Genomic DNA, 25,543 nt, shown 5'->3' on the forward strand with positions numbered 1-25,543 from the left:
GGGGGGGGGTCTGCAGGGGGTCCTGAGGGGTCTCAGAGCTGATTTTAACGCTGTTATTCCTGCGACTTCTTAAAAGTGTCTGAAACATTCACACGTTCAACCGGGAAAAAAAATACAACATATTAGGAAACACAATGAATTACTGCATCTGAAGATGTGATTCTGAGCTGTGAGATCACAAGAAAAACACGTTAAAGGATCATTCTGCTGATTTTCTATACTTTTCTTCTTGTCAACAAATCTCATGTTTGGATCCAAACCAACAATGAACTGATCTACTAACAAGTATTGTGTGTGTATCAAAGCCTGATATATTTTATTCCTCCATTGTTGTCCAGAAACTATTAAAAACACGTCAGTGAGCCACATCGCTGCACTGGGTGACATGTTCCAAGAGTTTGGTCACGTTAGTTTGTTTAGAAACGGCACCAAAGACTAATAACTGCATCATGTTTTCAGTCACTGGAGAGTAGTGCTGTGTACGGCAGACGCTACTTAGCATGTGCATGAACACGGTTCTGTTTACAGCTTCACAACGTCTGGATGTCACATCAACAGACTTGAAGTCTCATTTTCATGTTGTTGCATAAATCAAAACTCTAAAAACACTCTGAACTGTTTAATAACAGCATCACATTTTCAGTCTCTGGAGAGCAGTTCTGTGTAAGTCAGACGCTACTGAGCATGTGCAGGAACACGGTTCTGTATATTCAGTTTACTGCAATGTTAAGACAAGAAAAAGCAGCAAATTATCACATCTGAGAAACTGAAACAAGAGAGACTAATTAATGTTCTTCTGTCAATTAAATGATCTATTAATCAAATAGTTGTTGCAGCTCTACAAACATTTGTAAGTCATTTACTGGAAACAGAAACAGTCTCAAATGTGAATATTTACTGCTTTTTCTCGTCCTCATATTGCAGTAAACTGAATATACAGAACTGCTTTACCGCACATGCTCAGTAGCGTCGGCCTTACACAGAACTACTCTCCTGTGACTCAAACATGATGCTGTTATTAAACAGTTATTTGGAGTGTTTTAGAGTTTTGATTTATACAACAACCTGAAAACGAGACTCCAAGTCTATTGAAGTGTCGTCCAGATGTTGTGCAGCTGTAAACAGTACCGCGTTCATGCACATGCTCAGTGGCGTCTGCCTCACACAGAACTACTCTTTAGTGACTGAAAACGTGATGCTGTTATTAGTCTTTGGAGCCGTTTCTAAACAAACTAACGTGACCAAACTCTTCATGATGAAGGAACATGTCACCCAGACGTGTTTTTAATAGTTTCTGGAACAACAACGGAGGAATAAGATATATCAGGCTTTGATACACACATGATACTTGTTAGTAGATCAGTTCATTGTTGGTTTGGATCCAAACATGAGATTTGTTGACAAGATAAAGAGTCTGAGCTTATGAAAGCTAACAGAGTCACTTCTTCACTGTAAACATCAACAGTCTGTTAACATGAATCTCCAATCTTAAACATTTTAATACAATTTATATTTACACTTCGGAAAATATGTTTATTAGCAACAGCTAGTTAGCTTAGCATAAAGACTGGTAGCAGGGGGAAACAGCTAGCCTGAAATCCACCTACCAGCACCTGTAAAACTCACTAATTAACACGTTATGTCTTGATTGTTTCATTTGTACACAAACAGAAATGTAAAAACCAACAGTTTGTGTTTTTAGTGGGAATTACAAGCTGGAACTATTTCTTGTTGAACGGCATCGTATTCATCCGCCCAGCACTAGTTCCAGCATGTAACTCCTGTTCAAAACACAAGCTGTTGGTTTTTTACGTTTCTGTTTGTGTACAAATGAAACAATCGAGATATAACGTGTTAATTAGTGAGCTGTACAGGTGCTGGCAGGTGTATTTTAGGCTACCAGTCATTATATGATCATCCATCTGAACGTCTCGCTCTCAGGAAGAACGAGAGAAAATGTCGATCACTTTTTAAAAATGCTAAGAAGTCTTCACATGTTTTTATTTTCTAAACTTTACCTCTGTAGTTCTGTCCTGACTAAACCACTTCTCATCTGTCAGTGGTTCTCAGCCTTGCTGGTGAAGTTAATTGATTAATGATCATTTAATTGAATGAATTGAATTCATTTATTAAGTAAAACCTCAAACTTGAAATGAGAGGATTTGCTGCTCGTCTCTCTTACATCATTATGAACCAACTGGCTAAAATAACAAATATGAAGGCTTGGCTTTTGATCATTTATGATGGTAGTTTGACATCACTTTTTATATTTTATGTATTAAACAATTAAATGTGTAATTTTAAAATGTTTTTAATCATTTGAAGGCGTTAACACAATCAGGGAGTAATTCTTTTAAGTCAAATTAACCACAAGAACATTAGAAAAACAGGAAACATATTCAGCGTTCTCCTTTTTGTTCCAAGAAGTATCTCGAACATGAGAATAAAAAGAATACAAGCCTGTTTATAGAGCACATTTCATACACAAGAGTAATTAAAAGTACTTTACAGAATGCATTAAAACATTTTTAAAAAAAGGAAAATACAACATAAAGAATAAAAACATTTTAAAATGGAAATAAAAAGTTAAGAGCAGAGACATAAATGCAGGATAAGAAACAGACTATAAACAGTTACAGTGCAGTAATAAGTTGTAAGAAAACGACATTTGAATGTAGAAAATGTGTTTTTGTTTTGGAGAAAGTTTTATATTACTTTTTTTAAAAAAAAACAAAACAAAACTCAACTTTTGGATTCTGAAAATGACACTTTATTTATCAGAATAATGAAAATTAAATCAGTTTCGAAGCAGCACAGACAAAGAAAAGTCAAAGACACTGGATCCTACATTTCCCATGATGCAACTGGACCTCTTGTTAAAGACACCCGTTTGACTCCTGAGCTCCTCCTGCAGGCTGAAAACCACATGATTAAAAGTGATGTCAGAACGTGCTCTAACTGCTTTATTGATCGATGTATTTTATTGAATATTGATGAGAAACTGATCTGCTGTCAGCCAGTCGTCGTATTATAACAAATGCCAAAATTTAAGGTTTATCTTTCCACGATGCCTTCGATGTATCTGTGTAAATCTGCACTGCGGGTAACTGATGGTTGTTTCCTACGTCTTCGGTTTCAGTCAGGAGGATTTAAGAGATCAGCTTCCTCTACGTGAACATATTAGTCTCCTGTCAAAAATAAACACGTAAATCTGATATTTAACTACAAAAGTTCAGCTCAGAAATCTGATAAATCTGTAGATCGTGTGTGTGTGAAGGGTTTTCAGACTCTTTTATTTAATAACTACATAACGATGATAATAATAAATGAATAAAAGTATTTTAAGGTCTGGGAAAACAGAAGCTTTTCTTACAATTACAAGATGCATTTTTAATTATGACAAAAGGTCTTTTTTCAGTAATTAAACTTTCATGAATATGTAAACAAACAGTCAAAGCTCTGTGCTGTTTTAACTGAGAGGGAAACCAAGAAGAAGTCTTTGTAGTTTATCTGTGTTTTGTGTGAAACCTTATAGAAGTTATTTAATCTGTCACATTATAAAAATGCTTATTATCACGATTAGTGATTGATAACTGATATGTAAACCTTAATGAATGATTTTAGATTTGTGATGAAGTGTTTCTGTGTTCTTTACTGTCTTCTGTCTCACCTGTTAAATCTGTAATAAACTCAATAAAACTCTGATTTGAACCTGAAATGTTCAGATTTTATTCCTGGATGGATGCAAAGCTTTTCATAAAACATAATTTCTGATAAAGTTTTTTTTTTTTTTTACCAGTTCAGCCTGATCTGCAGGTACAGCAGCATTCTCTGTTATCACTGATGATTTTTCTAATAACTAAATCTACAAATATCACTAATTACTTGATGATGAGAGATGAATAACAGCACAACACACAATTAGGTTTTATTGAAAGTCTAGTGATACATAACAACCAGAGGAGGAAAGTAACTACATTTAGTTAATGCCTCAAAACTGTACTTCTTCTTTCCTCTCCCATTAATCGTCTCACTTAAAGGATCTGAATGTTTCTTCTACAGCTGGTTAAAGTCAAAAATCAGGTTTCTCTTCTTGTTCCTTCAGTTGGATGTTTGTTCTCTGTGCAGAGTTTGTTTTCACATTCATCTGCTGAAGGAGGAAAGTTTCTCTGAGTTCACCTTAAATCTCAGTTTAACACATGAACCTACAAGCAGGATTTGTGACATCACAAGTAGTCTGTAAGCCAATCATGGTCCAGTATGCAACTGACACAAGTGTGATGTGGAAACTTAAAGCCTCCAGAGCACAAACACTGAGAATGAACTTTACAATGAAGGAGGAGACATCTGGTGTCCAGCAGGAAAACTTCAATTAATAATATTTACAGATTCACAGATTCTGGATTTTTGTATGAAGGAGATGACGCTTTAAGGAGTTTAACAAGGTTATTGAACTTCTTTTTATGAAAAAAAAACAAAACATTTTAGACACAAACTATAATTTAAGTGGAGTTTTTTTTTAATATACATGTTAAAACGCGTGGAAGGCATCTTGAAATCTAGATTTATTTTGTCATCGAGAAACATTAATAAAGGTTGAGAGTGAAAAACTCTCCTATATAAACTAGACGTCATATTTGTGCGACCATCCGGGAAGTCAGCCACTGGAGCCAAAATGGCGGTGAACTGGAGCGAAGCAGCAGATGTCGGTTAACGGGAAAAACGGAACAGTTTGACACCTGAAACTACCGAAAGAACAACCGTGTTGTTGACGGCGAGTCATCAGAGGAACCGAGCCACAGTCCGGCCGCAGTTAGATGTGTGAGTGTTCATTGATCCAGCGGCTCTGTTAGCATGCTAACCTGTGATGCTAACATGTTGAGTCACGGTGTTTGTGTCCCGGGACCGTTAACAGCACACGGGTCCGGTAACACTACACCGGTCCGGTGACACCACACCGGTCCAGTAACACTACGTCAGGCCGGTAACCGCGTCCTGAAGGCGCCGAAAGGTTGTTTACTGCTAACTGTTTTAGTTCTGACTCATTTTTATCATGATAGCATGTTAGCTCGCCGTCTTCCTGTTTGTGTTGTGGTTCCGTTTAGCAACTAACAGTTAATGCTAACAGAGAGGCTAACTGCAGGTTCACAGGACTGATCGATATTATTGATTAGTTTAAAATCTGTCACTCTGATGCAATTGGCTGTATTACAGCTCTACGTCATCAGCTCTACAGGTGAGCTGCTGGTCACCTGAGTCGATGTTGTTGTTCAGATTTACGATGAACAGTTTTTATCTAGTTATTATACAGTAATGGAAGAAGTATGAAGATACTTTACTGCAGTAAAAGTACCAATACAGCAATGTTCAAATACTCCTTTATAAGTAACACAATGACAGAATGAATGATTAGTTAGTTCATTGGTTTCATACCATTCTGTAATAAAACATCTAAAAGCTAAAATCTGAGCAGATGGGTGTTCGTGGTCTAATTTGTGTCAGTTTAGGGACCAGTTTAACTGCTGGAATAATCGATTACTGGTTGCAGCTGTAACCAGTTAAAGGTCTGGACACACTGTACGTGAATGTCTCTGTGTACATATCAAATCTGTCAGAAACATTTAATTATTTTCATGCAGGCTGTATTTATATATTCTTATTGAATGTAGAGAAGAAACTGAAGCCTTGATTGAGTTTAATTCAGAGCTGCAATGATTAATCAATTAGTTGATCAACAGAAAATTAATCGGCAACTATTTTTTGATCATCAGTTAATCATTTTGAGCTTCTTAAATATGAATATTTTCTGGTTTCTTTAGTCTCTGTGACAGTAAACTGAAGATCTTTGATTTGATGACGTCGTCTTTAGGAAACACTGATCGACATTTTTCACCATTTTGACATTTTATAAACCAAACAAATAATTGATTAATTGATAATGAAAATAATCGTTAGTTGCAGCTGTGCTTTAATTATTGAAACACCAGAGAAACGTAAAAAGTATGTGATGCTGTGAGCTTATGTTCTGACAGGTGTGTGTGTGTGTGTGTGTGTGTGTGTGTGTGTGTGTGTGTGTGTGTGTGTCTCAGGCGGTCATGGCGGAGCGGCAGGTGGGGAGCACATGGAAGAAACACATCGCTGAGCAGCTGAAGCTCAGAGACCGAGTGCAGAAACACGCCTTCGAGGAGATCGTCCACCAATGTGAGCGAGGAGACGAACACACGGCTGCACCGTTTTCACAAATACTTCACATCATCAGACATCATCTACACGTTGATACTGAACATAGAGCTCCTTTATTCATTCATTTATTTACTGCAGTTGATCATTTAATGTTTCACTTCACCAAAGAAGAGCCTGAAGATTCATTTTCTAACAGTAGCGGAGAGTTAAAGTGTTTCTGTTTTTAATATTTTAATTAATCATCCACCATCAAAATATGCTTCAGAGATCATTATCGACGAGTTTTTACCTCACATGACCTGCAGCAGATCATCTGGAAGTCCTCTGACTGACGATCTGCTGTCAGACATGAATTAGTCTCAGAGCAGAATCTGAGGAGTCTTAACGTTCAGACCGACACGTTATTTTAGGAGCTCGGTGTTTATGTTGAGATGAACGTTTGTGTTTCAGATCTTCATCTGCTGGAGAAGTCGGACCTGCAGGCTGTTCTGTCGGAGAGATATCAGACTGAGAAGTATGACATCCAGAGAGGACACGAGGCCAGGTTAGTCCTCAGCAGCATCACTTCAAAACAATTTTATTAACACTCTTCCTACTCGTTCATCTTCATCATCTTCAAGAGTCTTCAGTCACGATGCTTTTAACAACAATCTGAAGCTCAGTTAGATGATCTGACCAGGAAGCAAAGCTCTGTAGCCTGTCCCTCAGTTTGTCCCTCAGTGTGTCCTTAACGTGTCCCCTAGCATGTCTAGCATGTCCCTCAGCGTGTCCCTCAGCGTGTCTCTCAGCGTGTCCCTCAGCGTGTCCCTCAGCGTGTCCCTCAGCGTGTCCCTCAGCGTGTCCCTCAGCGTGTCCCTGTCTTGTGTTTCAGTTCGGGGGCGGACTCGGGCCGCTGTGACGTGCTGCAGCAGGAAATGGCTCAGATGAGAATCAAACACCAGGAGGAGCTGACGGAGCTGCACAAGAAACGAGGAGAGGTCAGTTACACACACACACACACACACACACACACACACACACACAGGAAGTGATGTCATCGACAACACTTGTCCTGATACAACAGAAACCTGCTTCTGATCATCATAAACAGTCCGAACCAGAGAGCATATAGCTGTAGTCATTTATATTTCTCTCTCTGCATCTGGACTGTTGATGGCTGTTGCCATGGTAACCTCTGCTGCATGCGGTCGGTGACCTGGGCTTTGCTGAAATTGCAAAACAGAGACGAGATTTCTTCACTGTGGAGTTTCCTGTAAAAACTGTGAAAAGCTGCTGACGGGAAACTGATTCAAAACCTCCTGAAGGATTCTCTCACAAACATTGACCTATCAATTACAAGCCTTCTGTATTTATTTTTTTCAATAATGTTTGGAAGGAAACTGCCTCAGTAATGAATATTTTTGACACGTATCATGAATCATCTACGAGTGCGTTCATGTGTTAGAAGCTGGGTTGTTGATTAGATCCATGAATGCAGTATGTGAGATATGAAATAAACCCAGATATCTGCAACAGCAGAAAGTCCTAATCCTATTGGACGGGGTGAAACGTCAACAAATCACACAACTACAATAGAAGAAGAAACTATTTCCAAATATTATAAAGTATAAATCGAGAATTTATGTTGTTTTTGTTGTCGGATTATAAACGCTGAATATGTGATGTCAGACTGTTTCTATTCAGAGAGGAAGAGTATTAATGCCTGATGAGATTTATATGTGATATTTATATATCACATTCTCATAAACTCATGTTGGGATCCTGTAGGAATGATGACTCGGATGTTTCCAGTGATCTGATTGGTCAGCGGTCAGTCTCTGATGTTAACCTGGTCCAGAGCAGGTTAGCTGTTCAGCACTAGTCACTAGGGGTGTGCCCGAATACAAATACGTTATTCGGCAAAGCACAAATAGTGTGAATATTTGTTTCATACAAATATTTTAAAAATCCAAACAGCTGTAGGGATGCATCAAAAATTTATTTGTTTTTGGGAAGGAAAAAAAAATCATGTCAAACATCAGTTCACAGGTCGGTTACATCGTTATCTCCACTGTTACGTCTATCAGGGGTCCCAACGGACTCTCCATCACCTGTTGTTCCTCTTCTCCTTTCAACAAAGTTAGGTTGTAAGAAAATAGGCGATAAATGAAAAGTACAAAGCGAGAATCACCTCTGAAGTTCTTCTACACGTTACACACTGTGCTGTCTCTGTGTTATGGGTGTATAAACAGGTAGAGGTCTGTCTTAGTAAAGTTTTATCTCAGTAGTCAGCGCAGTCGTCTGTGATCTGAGACTCCAGTTAGAGACTCGGTGTGAGGACGTCGTCCTTCATAAGGTAGTTTATACATGAACACTTATTGTAACACTTTAATTTTCTAAAATTAAAAGCGTCATAAAAACATAAACAGGATTTTTAAGCCTCTTTCCACTTTTATTATTCGAATTCAAATCATTTTGCTGCCTCAACAAATACAGATACAAATACAGGGCCCTCTGCACATCCCCTACTAGTTACCATGGTGATTTATCCTGGTTTAAGAGTGAACCAGCTTCATGATGCCGCAAAACCCGAGTGAAGCCCGAAGAGATCCAGGTTGATACATCTGTCAACACTCACTGACTGACCGGCTTTAATTTTGGAATGACGTCATAGTTTTCTTAATATTTGAGATGTTTTTTTGGAAACGATGATCCTGTTTTTACTCAACGTGTCAAACGCGTCCTGCTGCACTTTGTGATTTATTCTGCAGAAGTGATGAAGACGTTTCAGGTCCTGGAAACATGTTTTTTTTTTTTGTCCTGCAGCTCGCTCACAATGTGATCGAACTGAAAAACCAGATACAAGAGAAAGACAAAGAGATCCAGAGCAACGAGGCCATGTGAGTTCCCGCTCTGCAGCATGTGTGTCTGTATGATACCTGATATATATATATATATATATATATATGTATGTATCAAACACTTAATGTGTGTTGTTTTTAATAAAGCCTCCTTTGTTTTTGTGTTTTTTGAGGATGTTGGAGTATCAGCAGCAGATCGCTAAGCTGGAGGGAGACTGTCGGGAGCTGAGGAGCTTCCTGCAGGTAAGAACCAATCACACACCTGAAGGTTCCTTCAGGTAACAGCAGGAAGTGTCTTCCTGTTTAAAGCATCCTGGGAAATGCAGTGAAATTTCACTGGAAGAAAATCACCAACTGCAGTAGATCTGAACTTTATTTTAAATGAATATTTACAAAAAGTGATCAAGAGAAATATTTTGTATAATAATCAGATTGAGATTAGTCTTTATTATTATTCTGTCTGCAAGAATAAAACGTTGTTATTATAACTTAAATAGAAAATGATACATGAATATTAGTGATGGTTATCTCAATCTTTTTTATTAAGTTATACTTTTAAAAATGTATTAATTGATTATATATAACAGAAGTATTGTTTGTAGACGACTTATACAAGCAAGTCTAAACCCAACAGTATCTCCCTAGTAACAAATCTAAAACAGCAATAAATTCAAGGACATATTCTGCATATTTCCAGCTCTATATTTATATTCTGGGGCTCTACTGGAATATCTTCACATGATTTCCAGTTTAAAAACTCCTTATTTATCTTCTACTGGTCCTTTATGCAGCCCCTCAGTTCAGCCTCTGTCTGAAACAGGCCGTTTTAGCTCCTGTCTCTTTAAGGCCCCGCCTCCTGATGAGCCAACTCTGTTCTGATTGGTCAGCTTCAGGAAGCTTCCTCCGGCTCCGGAGGCTACGTAAACAAACTATACTTCTTTACTCCAAATGTCAACTTCTCAAACCCATCCGTAGATGTTGGACAACGTGAACAACACATGGAAACACCTTAGCAACCACCTTAGCAACCAAAATGTTTATGAGCATGTATGACGAGCCGACATCAGCAAGGTTGAAGCCCTGAGTCTTGACTTGAAGGCAGCATTTCTACACATGTTCACCTCAACAACAGGTGTTTAAAAACATTTTGAATAAACTGAAATCCACAGCAGCAGCATTACATGAATCTAACAGTTCAGACACGTGGTGAAGAAGTGATGAAGGTCAATGATGAGAAGTAAAAGGTCTGATTACCCACAATCCTCTCCCAGCTGCCCTCTGGCTCCCAGCAGCCCCCTGCTCTCTGCTCCCATCATGCTCTAGCAGTGCAGTGCTGGTCGTAGGAGCTGCTGACAGACAGACAGGATGTGACATCACAGCTCTGAGTCTGTACACAGATCCTACAGGCTCGGTGTGATGATGATGACGGACATCCAACACAACCAATCAGAGCGGAGCGTCGGGGTGAAGTGAGGGGGAGGAGGAGGAGCTGATCTCAAGTTTTCAAGCTGAGACCTTCAGACAGGAAGTCGGATTAATCAGAGTGAAACAGCTGTAGGGATGCAACTAATAGTTGTTTTCATTATCAGTTAATCTGTTGATTATTTTCTGGATTAACTGATTAGTTGTTTGGTCCAGAAAATGTTTTGTTTTGTCCACAACTCAAATATGCTCAGTTTACTGTCATAGAGACTAAAGAAACCAGAAAATATTCACATTTAAGAAGCTGAATCAGAAAAAATCTTGAGATTAAAACAGTTTAAGTTAGGTCAGAAATTAATCGACTAATCGTTGCAGCTCCAAACAGCTGCTCAACTTCCAGCTTCATTAGAGGACGTTAATTAGATGTGTTGGACATGTCTAACAATTACAAAACAAATGGGACCCATTTCTCATGAATCAGAAGTCGTGTAACCTTCAGTAAATAAATATTAACAATATAAAACAGGTTCAATCAGTCTGACTGGTTTTATGATACAGAGGACTGATCTATATGACTTTGTAATAAGATGAAGGAGGAGCTGCGACAGTTTCACGCTCTGAAACAAACCACGAACCATCAAAACGCTCAACAGATCAGCTGCTGTGGAGTCTACAGTCTCCTCTCTGTTCATTAATTACATCCAAACGTCTGAGTCAAAGCTTAGAAACAACAGGACGGTTCTTCACATGTGGCTCCACAGTTCATTACTGCTGTAACCTGTGATTTGGAAGCATCAGTCGCATCTAATCAATTTAAATATATTAATGGATCCCGAAGTTGTGATGCGGTGCTCTTGTGTCGCCGCAGGACCTGGAGAGAGCGAACCAGACCCTGAAGGACGAGTACGACGCTCTGCAGATCACCTTCAGCGCTCTGGAGGAGAAGCTGAGGAAAACCACGGAGGACAACCAGGAGCTGGTGTCCCGCTGGATGGCTGAGAAGGCTCAGGAGGCGAACCGGCTCAACGCCGAGAACGAGAAGGACAGCAGGTAGACAGACGTCACGCACGCACACACGCAGGTTTCTCTCCTGTCATGTCTGATTCCTCTGACTGACTCTGATGATGATGATGATGATGATGTTTCAGACGCAGACAAGCCAAACTACAGAAGGAGCTGGCCGACGCCGCCAAAGAGCCTCTGCCCATTGACCCGTCAGTACCGTTAACTTTCACTTTTTTTTTTTTTTACTCTGCTGATGTCACAGAGAGGTGCTGACTCACTTCTCTCCTCAGGGACGACGACATCGAGGTTCTGGCAGAGGATGCTGGGAAAGGAGGCGGAGAGACGTCACCGAACCGACCGCTCAACAGAACTCCGAGGTGAGACGGCACCTGTCCTGCTTCAACACATTTATACCTGCTCACACCCATATATGCATATAGAATTACATGTATATGTGTAATAACAGTAGAGGTGCAGACAAAACAAGACATTTTAATACAAATAGTTGCTGTTTTCTGCTCTTTTTAGTTTATTTTTACACTGTAAAATTTCCCAAACGCTACATATCTTGATCATAATTCTTTAAGAACCACATTCAAGGATCCTTTTCAGAAACGATTGTTGTTTATATTTTATCAGATTTTCTTCCAGCTCACAGAAAACTACTGTATGAGCCTCGTAAATCCAGTATAACATTCATCCATCTAGAGATGAGACATCTGACATATGACTGAATATTTGTGGTGCAGCTGCTTCTGTTTGTGTTTCAGGGTTTTGACAGATTGTTTGTATGTTTGCAGTAAGAAGGTCTCCCAGCCTCCCCCAGGTGGTCTGCTGGACTCCATCTCCAACATATTTGGGTATGTAGCTGTAAGTTTCACCTGTCCTGTGTGTCCACCTTCCTGTCCTGGTCTCTGCCGGGTCTCTGTCCTGGTCTCTGGGGGTCTGGGACTGTCCATGTTGTGATTGACAACCTGTCTGTCTGTCTGTCTGTCTGTCTGTGTGTCTGCAGCGTGTCTGAGTGTGTTCAGCCTGGACTCGTCCCACCGCACTCCAGGTGAAGGATCATGTGTGTTCACCTGTTCACTCTGCCAGCAGTTTGATTCGTTTCTATTTGTCCGTCATCTCGACCAGTAATAACATGAACAGTGTTTAACCTGCACCTGCCCGAAAGACACAAATAAAAACAAATGTAACTTAAACTAGCAGGATAGCGACAGTGTGACGGGCTCGCTCCAAAACCTGACGTTAATATAATGTAATAATATTACAAACAACCGCTTTACTGCACGCGGATATAATGACACCACGTATCTGTGCCACCGCCGCCCTGTGACTAGGGATGCCCCTCGAAACCCGGGTCTGAACTGGAACCGGTTCTAAGATTTTGAGAACCAGAGTATTTTTAAGGTCTGTTCTGTATATTTTGATGTTTTGGTGTAATTTATGGTCGCGCTGCAGGAAGCCTCTGCTCTCTATTGGTGTTTGACCGAGGCTCCTCCACACACACACACACACACACACACACACACACTGAGCAGACAGCAGAGCAGAGCATGGATGTCTAAAGAGAACTGGATACAGGAAGAGCGCCAGGCTTTGAAGCAAATTTGACATAGCGGCCAACGTCACGTGATGCACACTGGCCCACAAAGACTTTTTCCCAGAGACTTACACTGTGAAAGAGACATCTGTAAATCAGCGGATACATTTTTTTGAGAGTCACAACCTCCGCGAAATGACTCGTCTCACTATCAGAATTAAATCTGTTCGGTCCGATCACATTTCAAAAGCCTCGAAGAGCCGCATGATTGAATTGTTTTATCCCCATTGAAGTTAGCCGGAGGGCTAAACCGGAAGTAGCCGACTCGGTCAACGAAAGTCACTAGTGCGCATGCTCTATGGGCCGCACAATGCGGAAGATCCGGGTACTTTCATAACGGGAAGTCGTTGTTTTTTTTTTTTTTTTGGCTTCATTCGCCACTGAGCAACTTTCACAGGAATGAACGGGGCCCCGCGTCCGACGCTGTATCCAGATCTCTTCAGACATCCATGGAAACGGTGAACCAGGTAAAATGAAGATGACATTTTACTCGAGTTGACGACAACTACGCTCGTTACTGTCAGTGCAGCAACAGCTACGCGAGTAAAAATCCTTTATCATTAAAATACTTTATCAAACCACGTCTTCAACGAGCATAAACATGTAGAGAAGTGATATTTTCAACAGCTTTGCCTGCAGGCTTCCGTCCACCGCCGGTATGTTCGACACAAACACAGCGCGCTGCTTACGCTAACAGCACATTATTAGAAAACACGCTAAAAACAGAAGCTGTGTGTATATATCCGAACGGTTTAGTTTATTTTGCCACGTATCTTATAACTAGTTAAATTTTTATAAGTTTAACTACTGGCTGAGATGCCCCCCCCCCCCCCCCCCCCCCCCTTCACTCAGTATTTTGATGTCAGAAATATTTATGTTGACATTTTAGATTAGTTTCCAGTGAGAGATTGAGGTTATATTGGGACTTTGCTGTTGTAAACATGTAGTTATATTTAAGATATAAATCAGTTGTAAACCTGTTCTGAATTTATCCTTTTTAAAAAATATATATCTTTCAAAAAGCAGTTCTTTAGTAATGAAAAAGAACCGATAAGAGTATCCTGACGGTATCCATCCCGACCCGCGACAACACCGGTGGGGGCTTTTAACTCCCACTGAAAAACATTCAAGGCGAAACACTGATGAAGGTGTCTAAACACCCGGAGAGACTCAAAAACCCTCTGCAAGTACTTTCAAAGTCATTCCAGGTGTTTTAACTCTGCAATAAGCCCTCCTGTGATTGGCTGACGGCCAGAAACGAGAGTGAATGTTAGCTGTTAGCCGTTAGCCGTTAGCTGTTAGCCGTTAGCTGAGTCGGCGTCGTCATTCTGTCCATCGGTCTGCTGGCAGCGTGAACACACTATGACGTTTGTAGTGACGTGATTATTCTTGACAATAATCCCAGTACTAAATCAATAATCTGTTTAAGGCATGTTAGACTAGTGTTGTTCTGTGCAGGTGAAGCTTCAGAGGCAGTTCATGGATGTTTTGTTTTTATTTATTTTTTTTACCTTTTTTATGTTGTAACATGATGTGCAACAACTGGACGCTTCTGTTGTTAACATGTTTAGAGCTGCAACTATCAAGAAACATGTCAATGTTTGTTTGTTTTGTTTTTCTTCCTTAAAGGACAGTAAACTGAATAGTTTTGAGAGTTTTGGTCTGTTTTTCTCAGTTTTTCAATACTTTAGACGAAGCGATTAACGAGAAATAAATCAGGACATCAATCAATAACAAACACAGTAGTTTGCTGCAGCACTAAACATGTTTCCATCTGGAGGAGTGAAGACAGATATTTATGCCAGCAGGTACTGAAGTTAAATTGTGTTCAAATCTGAATTTGTACGTCATAATTTGAAGTGTGGCAATAATCAATGTTATTATATAAACAATCAATATGTGAATAGTTTTTTCTTCTTCTTTTTCTTCTTCTTCTTCTTTTGACTTGAATTAGTAAATTATCGAACTGAGAAGTATCAGTTTCTTAAAATTCAACCACAAAAACTTGATTTATAATTTGATAAGGAGCTGGGAGGCTGCTGGCACTGATATCAGCCCATATTAGAAAACCCTGCCGTGTGTTTGATCACCAGAAATGTAACAGAAGCTCCGGCAGGAAATCTGGTCCCTCTGTTTGTAAAACTGGATTAGTGGAAGATGTTGAGCGCTTGTGTGGAGACTTTCCACTAAAATAGTCCCTCCGAGGCCTCTGTAGTTGCCCGTATTTTGAATTGAAGTGTGATGTTCCTGTTTGCTGTCAAAGCATGTAAACAAATAACATGAATACTAGTTTATTGACATGATGAGGGTGAGAAAAATTATATGAATGTTTATTTAGATCTTCACACTAACATTGTTTTAAAGGGTAATTCAGCTGATTTTCTATATTTTTCTTATTGTCAACAAATCTCAACAATGAACTGATCTACTAACAAGTATTGTGTGTGTTTCCAAAGCCTGACGTGTTTTATTCCTTTTTTGTTGTTCAAAAACTATTAACTGAAGTTCTTTGGTAAATTTTATGATGTAATACAAACGTCACATAAACACACCTGAAGTCTCATCTTCAGGTTGTTGCATGAATCAAAAGACTAAAACAGCTTCCAATAAATTACTTAAATGTTTGTAGAGCTGCAACAACTATTCGATGAATATATCAATTAATCAACAAAACGTTAATCAAACTGTTTTGAGGGCTGCAACTAATGATTATTTTCATTATCGATCAATCTGATTATTTTCTCAATTAATCAATTAGTTGTTTTATAGGCCAAGTAAGTAATAAATCAAGAAAATAATCAGCAGATTAATTGATTATGAAGATTTGTTGTGGCTCTACATGTCCCTTTCAATAAGGGATGTAAAAAGGTTTTTAAAACGTCATTAAACCCAATCTGGATATCTCACTTCATGTTTGATGTTATAGAAACAATTATTAATTAACCGTATATTAATTAATCTTTGCATCCCCGGGGTTTATTAGACTAACTGTGATCTCTTCCTCAGCAGGCGTCGAACCGCCAACTCCTTCAGCACGTCACCAGAAAGCACCGAGGCTCCGTCGGGCGTGTGCGCCGAGGTTCGGGTCCCGTGCACGGCGCTGCACGTGTTTGTAAGTATCTCCGTTTCCTCGCTGGGGCCGACCCCACATGACGGTTTAACAGCGAGACCGGTTCAGATTGTTGAGACGGGAAACGCATCATCGCAACAAAAACTCAGACATTCAGTTTACTGTAAGACGAGAAAAAATGGCAAATTTGAGAACCTGAAACCATCAAATATCTGGAATCTTTGCTAATTGATTATTAAAATATTTGAGGATCAATTTTCTGCCGATGGATTGATCGATTAGTTGCAAACTACTATATTAATCTGCAACAATTTCTGATTCCAGCTTCTTAAATGTGAATATTTTCTGGTTTCTTTAGTCTCTATGACAGTAAACTGAAGATCTTGGTGGACAAAACAAGACTTTTTTTTGGGGCATTTTACAAACCAAACAACTAATCAATTAATTGAGTAAAATAATCAACAGATTAGTTGCAGCTCTGTCAGCTGACGCTTGAACTAGTGTTCAGTCTCAGCTGCCTAAACTTCAACTAAACTTGTGAGCAAACAGTTGATTATTGATTAACTGTTAAATGAACAATTACTTGCGGGGTTCCTCAGGGTTCTAGTCTTGATTCTTTATAGTTTCAGTCTCGTTAAAGGTGCTTTTAAATTATGTTTTTTTTTTGTCTACTTGTTATCAGCAGAACAGTCTGTTAACACACCGTCTGACACATCTTAAGTTGACTAGTGGCCGTTCAAAACATGTCTGTTCAGAACGAGCAGACAAACATCAATTTAAATCCAGACAGAAACTTCACCAGTGAGACTAAACTGAGGTTGAACTGTAGCAGCAGTTCACGGCCTTCCATTGGTTGATTCTGCCGCCAATCAAAGGTGTCTGCGCTCCTATTGGCTAGTTGTGCTCGTTCCTCTCTCTCATTACATTTGTCCCGTTCAGCCAGTCAGAGCCCATAAGCCCCGCCCCGCTGTGACGTGAAGGTGTTTATATCAAACACACCCCGCTGCGATCAGACACGGAGCTGAGCGGCTTGCCGTTTCTCCATTCAGTAGTCCCATAATGCATCTCTCCTGGTCTCACACAGAAATGTAAACTGTTATTAACCTCAAAGGTCAATGATGAGAAGTAAAAGGTCTGATTACCCACAATCCTCTCCCAGCTGCCCTCTGGCTCCCAGCAGCCCCTGCTCTCTGCTCCCATCACGCTCTAGCAGTGCAGTGCTGGTCGTAGGAGCTGCTGACAGACAGACAGGATGTGACATCACAGCTCTGAGTCTGTACATAGATCCTACAGGCTCGGTGTGATGATGACGGACATCCAACACAACCAATCAGAGCGGAGCGTCGGGGTGAAGGGGGAGGAGGAGGAGCTGATCTCAAGTTTTCAAGCTGAGACCAAAAAAAAAAAAAAAAAAGTGTTTAAAGAGATGCTTTCAGTGTTAGCTCTGCATTAAATATGTGTGTGTGCAGGAAGCCCACGATGGCGAGGTGAACGCGGTGAGGTTCAGCCCCGGCTCTCGTCTCCTAGCAACAGGAGGGATGGACCGCCGGGTGAAGCTGTGGGAGGTCGTCTCAGGTGAAGTGCTGCTGATGGATCCTTCATGTGAAAACACGTATTAAAAAGTTTATGTGAAGCTAAATATGAAGCTTCAGCGTCCAAATGAGTCAAATCAAGTAGATATCTTTCAACGTAACAGTCTTTTTAGTGCCAAAGTCCCTCTTTATGTTGTCTTAATATCCCTTATGAACTGGAGGAATGTTCATATGGACACCTGACTGCTGGTTTAACACACTGGAAACACTGGGAACTGGTCCTTTTTAACATTATTTACATTCTTCACTAATCATCACTAAACCAGCTGATGTTTGACTTTGTCTTGAAGCTGAAACATCAATATGACTTTAAAGTTTACATTTAAATATGTCCTATAAGATATTTATTAGCTCAATACTATAATTTGGAATAATCAGCTTGTTCCTCAATATTAAGTCCATCTAACCTGGTGAGTCTCCACTCTGTGTTTTTAGATGACGTATTGTATTAAGTATTGATTTTCCAGTTAATCACAGTTTTTATTTGAATGATCCAATATCGATCATCTTTACTCAGTAAACATGTGAGCTAGATGCTTCAGTCAGAGCTGCTTGATGTGTTAAATGTCGACTTTATGGAGATGGAGTTATTACAACGTGCACAAAAATCTTTATTTGAAGTTAAAATGAACGTAGATGATGGCTGCTATATGAACCGTCAGCAGAGGTTAGAAAGTGATGTGAACAGTTTCAGTCTTTTGTTGTGATTCAACGGGAGACTTTCATGTCGATCAAACTGAGAGTCTCTGACGGCGTCTGTGGGAAACATCTGCTCCCACTTCACAACTGAATCAAATATGAGCTCTAATTTAAACTTAAAAAACTGAAGGATGGTAACTGGTGGACTGAACCACTGATGTGTCTTTAAGTTATTATGATTATTAGGGCTGTAGTCTGCTGGTCGATTAGTTGGTCGATATGTTCTCGTCCGACTAAATTCTCATTGGTCGAATAATCTCCGTGTTATTTTCATAAGGAGAAAAGTGCTACATCAACAGCTTTCCAGGATTAATCCATTATTTCCTGCGGCGGGAGGGACAGACTAACAAATTACCTGTGAAAACAACGGGGGTGTATTCAAAACACCCCCGTTGTTTTCACAACTTTGAACTCGCCCAACCTGATGGAGCCTGCTGGGTCTAACTGTACTCAACGTTTACTGAACGTTTATTGAATCAGTGTTTCTTCTGTAATAATCTCAACGAACCCCCGCCAGGCCGAAAGATATTTTTTTAATGTCAAAAACAACGTTAGATATCGGTAGCGTAACTCCGTTTAGGATTACAGCATAATTGCGCAGTATGTTTGCGTAGCGAGCGGGAAAGAGCGAGGAGCAGAGAAGTGACGGTGGATGCGAGCGGAGCAGAGGAAAAGGTTAGTAGTAAGTTGTCAGTCTGGCAGTAAATGTACAGCACAGACTACAGTGTGTCAGTTAATAAATGCTAAAAAGTCACGTCTGTTGTTTCCCCAAATGCTGGAAAAGTGAAGGAGGTTAGCTCCAAAGTTAGCAACAATGGGTTAGCCTAGCCTGAAGATGCTAAACAGAGAAATGAGTTCACTTAAAACTGACGGATTGTAGCTGGTGGGCTGTTGTGACTGAACCACTGATCTGTCTTTAAGCTGTTATCATTATTATTATTATTATTATTATTATTATTATTATTATTATTATTATTATTATTATTATTATTATTGTTGTTGTTGTTGTTGTTGTGTTCAGGTCGCTGTGAGCCTAAAGGAGCTCTGACCGGCAGCAACGCAGGAATCACCAGCATCGAGTTTGACAGCGCTGTAAGTCTGAAAACTGACTTCTTACTTTTTTTAACTCAGTTTGTTTGTTTGTTTGTGTGTTTTTACGGCTTCCTCCTGCTGGTTTGATATATAGTTTGTTGTTGTGTTTTCAGGGCTCGTACCTGCTCGCTGCCTCCAATGACTTTGCGAGTCGGATCTGGACGGTAGACGACTACAGACTGAGGGTGAGTCTGTGGAACGGGTCCACGCAGAGCTGCACCTGATGCATGTATTTGTTTTTTAGATCCGTCTCCATGGAGATGAATTGAATTGCTGGAGTATCCTGTTAAATCCACACTACTAAATAAAACATTTATGACTAGAGCTGCAACTATTATTGATTATCTCAAACAGTTTTCTTAATTCATCAATAAAATGTCAGAAAATAGTGAAAAGTTGCCCAAATAGACGCTTAAATGTCTTTTTTATTTATCCCAAACCCCCAAAATTCACTTTACTAAAATAGAAGAAGAAGGAAACAAGTATATATTTTTGCTTAAAATATGACTTGATACGATTAACAGATCAAAATTTTTGCCGGTTAAAACATTTTTTTACTTTATTTTTATTGTTTTTATAAGCAAAATAAAACCAGTTTCTGTGTTATGCCCTTTTTAAAAGTAACTATTCATATTTTCACCAAAATGTCAGTCAGGAAATGAAATCACGTCGTCATGGAAACAAAGAAGCACAAACTTGATTGGTTGAGCGTCGTAACCTGTCGGTCAGTGATGTGATGTAAAAGGTCTGACACTCAGATGCCCCGCCCCTTAGCCGCTATTTTGGCTCCCAGCAGCCCCTGCTCTCTGCTCCCAGCATGCTCTAGCAGTGCAGTGCTGGTCCCAGGAGCCGCTGACAGACGGACAGGATGTGACATCACACAGCCTGTACGCAGATCCCACAGGCTCGGTGTGATGCTGCTGATTGACATCCAACAGAACCAATCAGAAAGGAGCGTCAGGCTGAGTGGGCGGGGCCTGAGAGGTGATCTCACTCCTGTACTGAGACCGCAGGAGCTCCAGTTTCACGTTATCGTTTAGTTTTTATTTGCTGGTTAAAATAGTGTAGTTTTCGTCTCCGTTTTGGTTAAAAGGTCGTTAACGAATATTTTACATTAGTTTTCATTGATGAAATTAATGTTTGTGTTTGTCCAGCACACACTGACGGGTCACAGCGGGAAGGTTCTGTCAGCTCGCTTCCTATTGGACAACGCTCGAATCGCCTCCGGAAGCTACGACCGAACGCTCAAGCTGTGGGACCTCCGCAGCAAAGTCTGTACGTGATTGGCTGGTTTTTGTCTGACTGATATATTTCAGTACAGTGTTACCATAGCAACATGGCCCGTTTTTTTCCCATATCACCTGCCGTCTCACCTGTGCAGGTATCAAGACGGTGTTTGCTGGTTCCAGCTGTAACGACATCGTCTGCACGGAGCAGTGCATCATGAGCGGACACTTTGATAAGAAGGTTCGCTTCTGGGACAGCAGGTGAGGATTCATTCTGTCTGCTTCACTTCTCCACATCCACAGGTGAAGAAAGCTTCAAGTCGTGTCAGTGAGTTTGACAGAGAGGTTTTGTTTTTAGAGTTAGAAGTTGTCCTCGCGTCTCCGGACCCTTCTGGACATGTAGCGTGACCTTTGACACCGTTTACCTGTGTGTGTGTGTGTCTGCGTGTGTGTGTGTGTCAGAGCGGAGACTATAGTGCAGGAGCTGGAGCTGTTGGGCAGAGTCACGTCTCTGGATCTGAACCACGACCGCACTGAGCTGCTCACCTGCACCAGAGACGACCTGGTTAAGATCATCGACCTGCGCTCCAACGCCGTCAGACAGACGTTCAGGTTCAGTATCTGCAAACACCAGCAGTCTGTAGTTTCACCACACCGTCAGAGTGTCGGGTCGTTGTTGTTGTTGTTGTTGTTGTTTAATAACTGATGTGTTTGTGTGTTCAGCGCTCAGGGCTTCAAATGTGGAGCCGACTGGACCAGAGTCACCTTCAGGTGAGTTCAACACTGCGTACATTTACTCAGTTTAGAGGTATTTATACTTTACTTGAGTATTTCCATGTGATGCTAGTTTATACTTCCACTCCGCTACATTTCAGAGGGAAATATTGTACTTTCTACTCCACATCTTATTCTACGATGTGGAGTAGACTAATCTGTCAGTTATTTTCCTTTATAGATTAATTGGTTAGTTGTTTGTTCTATAAAAATTCAGAAAACGGTGAAATATGTTGATCAGTGTCTCCTAAAGTCCAAGATGACGTCATCAAATGTCAAATATATTCAGTTTACTGTCACAGAGACTGAAGAAACCAGCAAATATTCACATTTAAGAAGCTGGAATCAAAACAATTAATCAATTATCAAAATGGTCAGTGATTAATTTAATATTTGACAACTAATCGACTAATCATCCCAGCTTTACTAACGATCGACTGAGTTTCTACTTTGCTGGTTTTATGTTCGCTGTCCAGCTACTGTCAACACTTCCTGTACTGATGTGTCACATTAAAAGTCTTCCCATGACTTAAAGGCCACAAGCCGTTCCTGTAGGCTTTTAATTTTACTCATAAAAGCAGCAGCAGAGTAGAAGCTCCTGTAGATAATCAGAAGAGTCTGAAGCTTTGTTGTTTTTTTGTTTTCAGTCCTGACGGCAGCTACGTGGCCGGCGGATCAGCTGACGGAGCTCTGTACATCTGGAACGTTCTGACGGGGAAACTAGAAAAAACTCTGGACCGAAACCACAAGTAAGAACCGGACTGATCACAGATGCTCAGCGACAAACACAATATCAGCCGGGAAGTTACATTTTTATTTTCCATATTCTGGAGATGATGTACTAGACATTAAAAGCCTCCCCCTGCGGGGGAGAGGGGGGGGGGCGGAGAGCTGAAGGTGAAGCAAAGATACTGTGAGGTGAAGAAGAGTCAGAAATCATCCTCAGAGTCGTAACTCAGGCTGCGTCTCAAGTCTCTTAAATTGCATCCACGTTTCCCTCACTTGCGTCTTTTCCTTGCGTCTTTAGTCCCTCCCACCGCGGAGAGACGCAAGGAAACCGAGCGAGGAGAGGAAACGAGGAAATTTGTTTTCAGAGACATGAGACGTCCTCTCCTCTGAGGCGTCACGTGATCAGCTGTCAGTCGGCTTTAACAGCTGTAGAAACTTCTGATGTGCACTGTGTTAATACTAATAAAGGTTCACAGTTATCACCGCTAGAGCAGCTGTTTCCTCTCTGCAGCTTTTACCTGTTTAACAAACACCTAAATAAAAACCTGCATTCTGTATTTATACTGTGTCCTGCTCAGACGCTCAGGAACCATTTCTACTCGCAGAATGTGTTTATACTATTTATTGATTATTTGTATCTGTATTTATAATCTGATAATCCTGATAGTGAATTCATTATTCAATAACCCAGAATATGATCATTTCTTCTGAACGCTGGAAAATATGTAATTGGCTAAATGTTTCAGGGAAAATGGAAATGATTTAACTCATATCAAACCCGACGCTCAGGAATTTTCAGCCTCACATGTGACTGAATGGAAATGACGATAAATGATGTAAAATATAAATGTGTTTAACTGTTATTATGGATCAAATTAAAGTCAGGAAGAGTCTGTCTGTCAGCAAGAAACAGTTTAATGGAGGAAATAACATCATGAGAAAAAATTCTTATAAATGAAGAAAGTTGTTTACGGTTCTTTTGTTGATCAGGTCGACAATTAACAGATTTTTAACTATATGATGAATCAGAAAACAAATAAAACATAAAACTTGGGAATGATACACTTAAATTAAATCTGTAATCTGTCTCCAATCCAATCAATAACTGATATCCAATAAGGAGGCGTGTCGGCCGGTAAAAGACTTCCGTGTAGGCTGCTCTCGTGTTTCCTCGCTCCTTGGAGCAGAATAAGAGACTTGGGACGGCTGTCAAAATGACGCATCAGCAACAAGTTCCGGTTCTGGCGAGGAGACATAAATTAAGAGACTTGAGACGTACCCTCAGTCAGAAACACATATTGATATTATTCACACTTCCTGAGGATCATCATCTCTGACGTCCATCACCAATAAACCTCCATAAATCTGCTTAGAAACAGAGAAGAAAGAAGCTGCAGAAGCTGAGAATCATCACGTGTTTAAGTTTCCTTCAGTATCACAGTGATCAGTGATGGTTGTCTGAACATCCACGGCTATGACTGGAGAATAAAGTTCTACTATTTGGTGAAAAAAATTTGACAAAATGTGAACAAATCAGGTGTAAAAGCACATCTGATGAGCTTTAAGGAGTCTGAAGCTGATGGTTTTATTGATTCTGGGGTCATATTGGTTCAAATAGGCCAAAAAACATTTTTACGAGTCAGATTTCACACCGAGCTGATAAAGTGCAGCAGAAGGGATCAACAACTAATTATTTCTAATAATGAATCTAATGGTTGCAGCTCTTAAAACAGCCTGAATGTGGTTTAAGAAACTTAAATTGAACCTGCTGTTGTTCTTCTGTCCGCAGCTCTGCCATCAACTCGGTGTCCTGGTCGCCGTCAGGAGCGTTCGTCGCCAGCGTGGAGAAAGGCAGCAAAGCCATTCTGTGGTCTGACATGTGATCGGAGCAGCTGGAGGACTGTTGGCCTGTCAGGCGCCGGATGTTCGAGGAAATCTGTTAGTTGGGTGGAGCTTGGACACAGTTGTTGTTGAACGCAGCAGCACACTCGGACTGAAGCTGTGTGTGTGTGTGTGTGTGTGTGTGTACAGATCTCCATCAGGCGAGCTCATTGTTCTGCCTTCATGTGGACATGTTGAACATGAAGACTGTGCTTGAACCAGATGTTTAACTTCTGTCTGTGTCGAGGGGGGGGGGGGGAGGCGTTCAGAGGCTTTTAATGTTCCAGAAAATTCAGACGTTTAAATTCTGAGAGGAAAAAGTTTACTCTGGAAAGAAGGAAGAACCACTCGATTTTTGAAGACGCTTCACACGACTCGACTGTCCTCACTCGTGTGTTTCTGTGTGTTTGGATCAAAGCTGTTCATCAAGAATAAAATCCAAATAATACCTGTTGATATTTATCTCTGAAGCTGTCTGGATGCTGGTTTGTCTGCGGTTGTCTGTGTGACTGTAGTGAGGAGAAGCAAGCAGCAGCAGCACCTCCGGATCAGCCAGTCGTCGTGCAGCAGATCCAGCGAATGTCGTCGTATTTTAAACACTGAATGATTCTGAAAGTCGTGTTTCCTCTCTGCCGCCTGTAGGACCTTCATGTCGGTGCAGTGGAACTTTAAATACTGCAGCACTTTAGGAAAATCAAACCCTGACATGTGCACTTAAAGCAGAGAGATGAAAATAAAACCTGTTTTTGTTTTGTCTTTTGTCAAAGTTTATGAAGATATTCTGAGAGTAACCAGTGATTGAATGTTGTGTTCAGGTACCTCTGAGTTGATGCTTACACGATAATAAACACACTAACACACAGATGAAGCTGTAACGCTGCGTTTCAAGGCTGAATGTTGTTGCATTAAAGTCCAGAACTATCACAGAAAGAAATATCTCTTCTGCAGAATCTCCTCAGTTTATTTTAAAAGATGTTTTAAGAAATTTTAAAACACTTTTGCTTTAAAGAATAATTTGTTGTGATGTCATAAACCCTGCAGGTGTGTCCAGGAGTTAAACTGAGATTTCAGGTGAGCTCAGAGAAACTTTCAAAACAAAATGCAGAGACGTTGCTATGATAAAGTATCCCCCCCCCCCAATTTCTTCTACTTTTGTATATATGTCATACTTAATTGTTTCAGATCTTCTAGCAAAGTTTAAAATAAAACAAATCCAAACTCAGTAAACAAAGTAGTTTTTAAAACTGAGACATTGAACTAACTGCAGCTTATTAATGTAGAAGATAACAGATACATGCAAAACACAAAATGTTCAACAAGAATCGTGTTTATTCAAACATCCGATGACGTCAGTCAGCAGTTTTTAACAAAGCGTCCAAAACAGTTCCTGCATCAGGTGAGTAAAAGTTATTTAAATAACCAGAGCT

General features: G+C 40.3%; 1 protein-coding gene and 3 non-coding genes across 7 annotated transcripts; all 4 read left to right on the forward strand.

Annotated features, from left to right (window-relative positions):
- The first annotated feature begins 4,626 nt into the window (after window positions 1-4,626).
- On the forward strand, window positions 4,627-24,980 carry atg16l1 (ATG16 autophagy related 16-like 1 (S. cerevisiae)). 4 transcript variants are annotated; one of them, XM_042413399.1, is made up of 21 exons: window positions 4,627-4,821; window positions 6,090-6,201; window positions 6,634-6,727; window positions 7,055-7,160; window positions 8,989-9,062; window positions 9,197-9,266; window positions 11,314-11,495; window positions 11,594-11,659; window positions 11,741-11,827; window positions 12,251-12,310; window positions 12,463-12,507; window positions 16,063-16,165; window positions 17,593-17,698; window positions 19,436-19,506; window positions 19,620-19,691; window positions 20,661-20,781; window positions 20,888-20,993; window positions 21,195-21,344; window positions 21,456-21,503; window positions 22,154-22,255; window positions 24,025-24,980. In XM_042413399.1, the coding sequence occupies exons 2-21, from the start codon at window positions 6,096-6,098 to the stop codon at window positions 24,116-24,118; spliced, it is 1,863 nt and encodes a 620-aa protein (XP_042269333.1). In that variant the 5' UTR covers window positions 4,627-4,821; window positions 6,090-6,095; the 3' UTR covers window positions 24,119-24,980. The 4 variants fall into 4 exon arrangements, with proteins under 4 accessions (XP_042269333.1, XP_042269336.1, XP_042269337.1 ...); XM_042413400.1 differs by lacking the exon at window positions 4,627-4,821 and adding an exon at window positions 4,899-5,011; XM_042413402.1 differs by lacking the exon at window positions 12,463-12,507 and having other exon boundaries at window positions 16,060-16,165.
- Window positions 10,246-10,539, forward strand: LOC121899596. The gene has a single exon (XR_006096779.1).
- On the forward strand, window positions 17,234-17,519 carry LOC121899595. The gene has a single exon (XR_006096778.1).
- Window positions 20,230-20,515, forward strand: LOC121899597. Its single transcript, XR_006096780.1, has one exon.
- Window positions 24,981-25,543: the final 563 nt, after the last annotated feature.

The sequence above is a fragment of the Thunnus maccoyii genome, chromosome 6 (assembly GCF_910596095.1).
Source record: "Thunnus maccoyii chromosome 6, fThuMac1.1, whole genome shotgun sequence".
Classification (NCBI taxonomy): Eukaryota; Metazoa; Chordata; class Actinopteri; order Scombriformes; family Scombridae; genus Thunnus; species Thunnus maccoyii.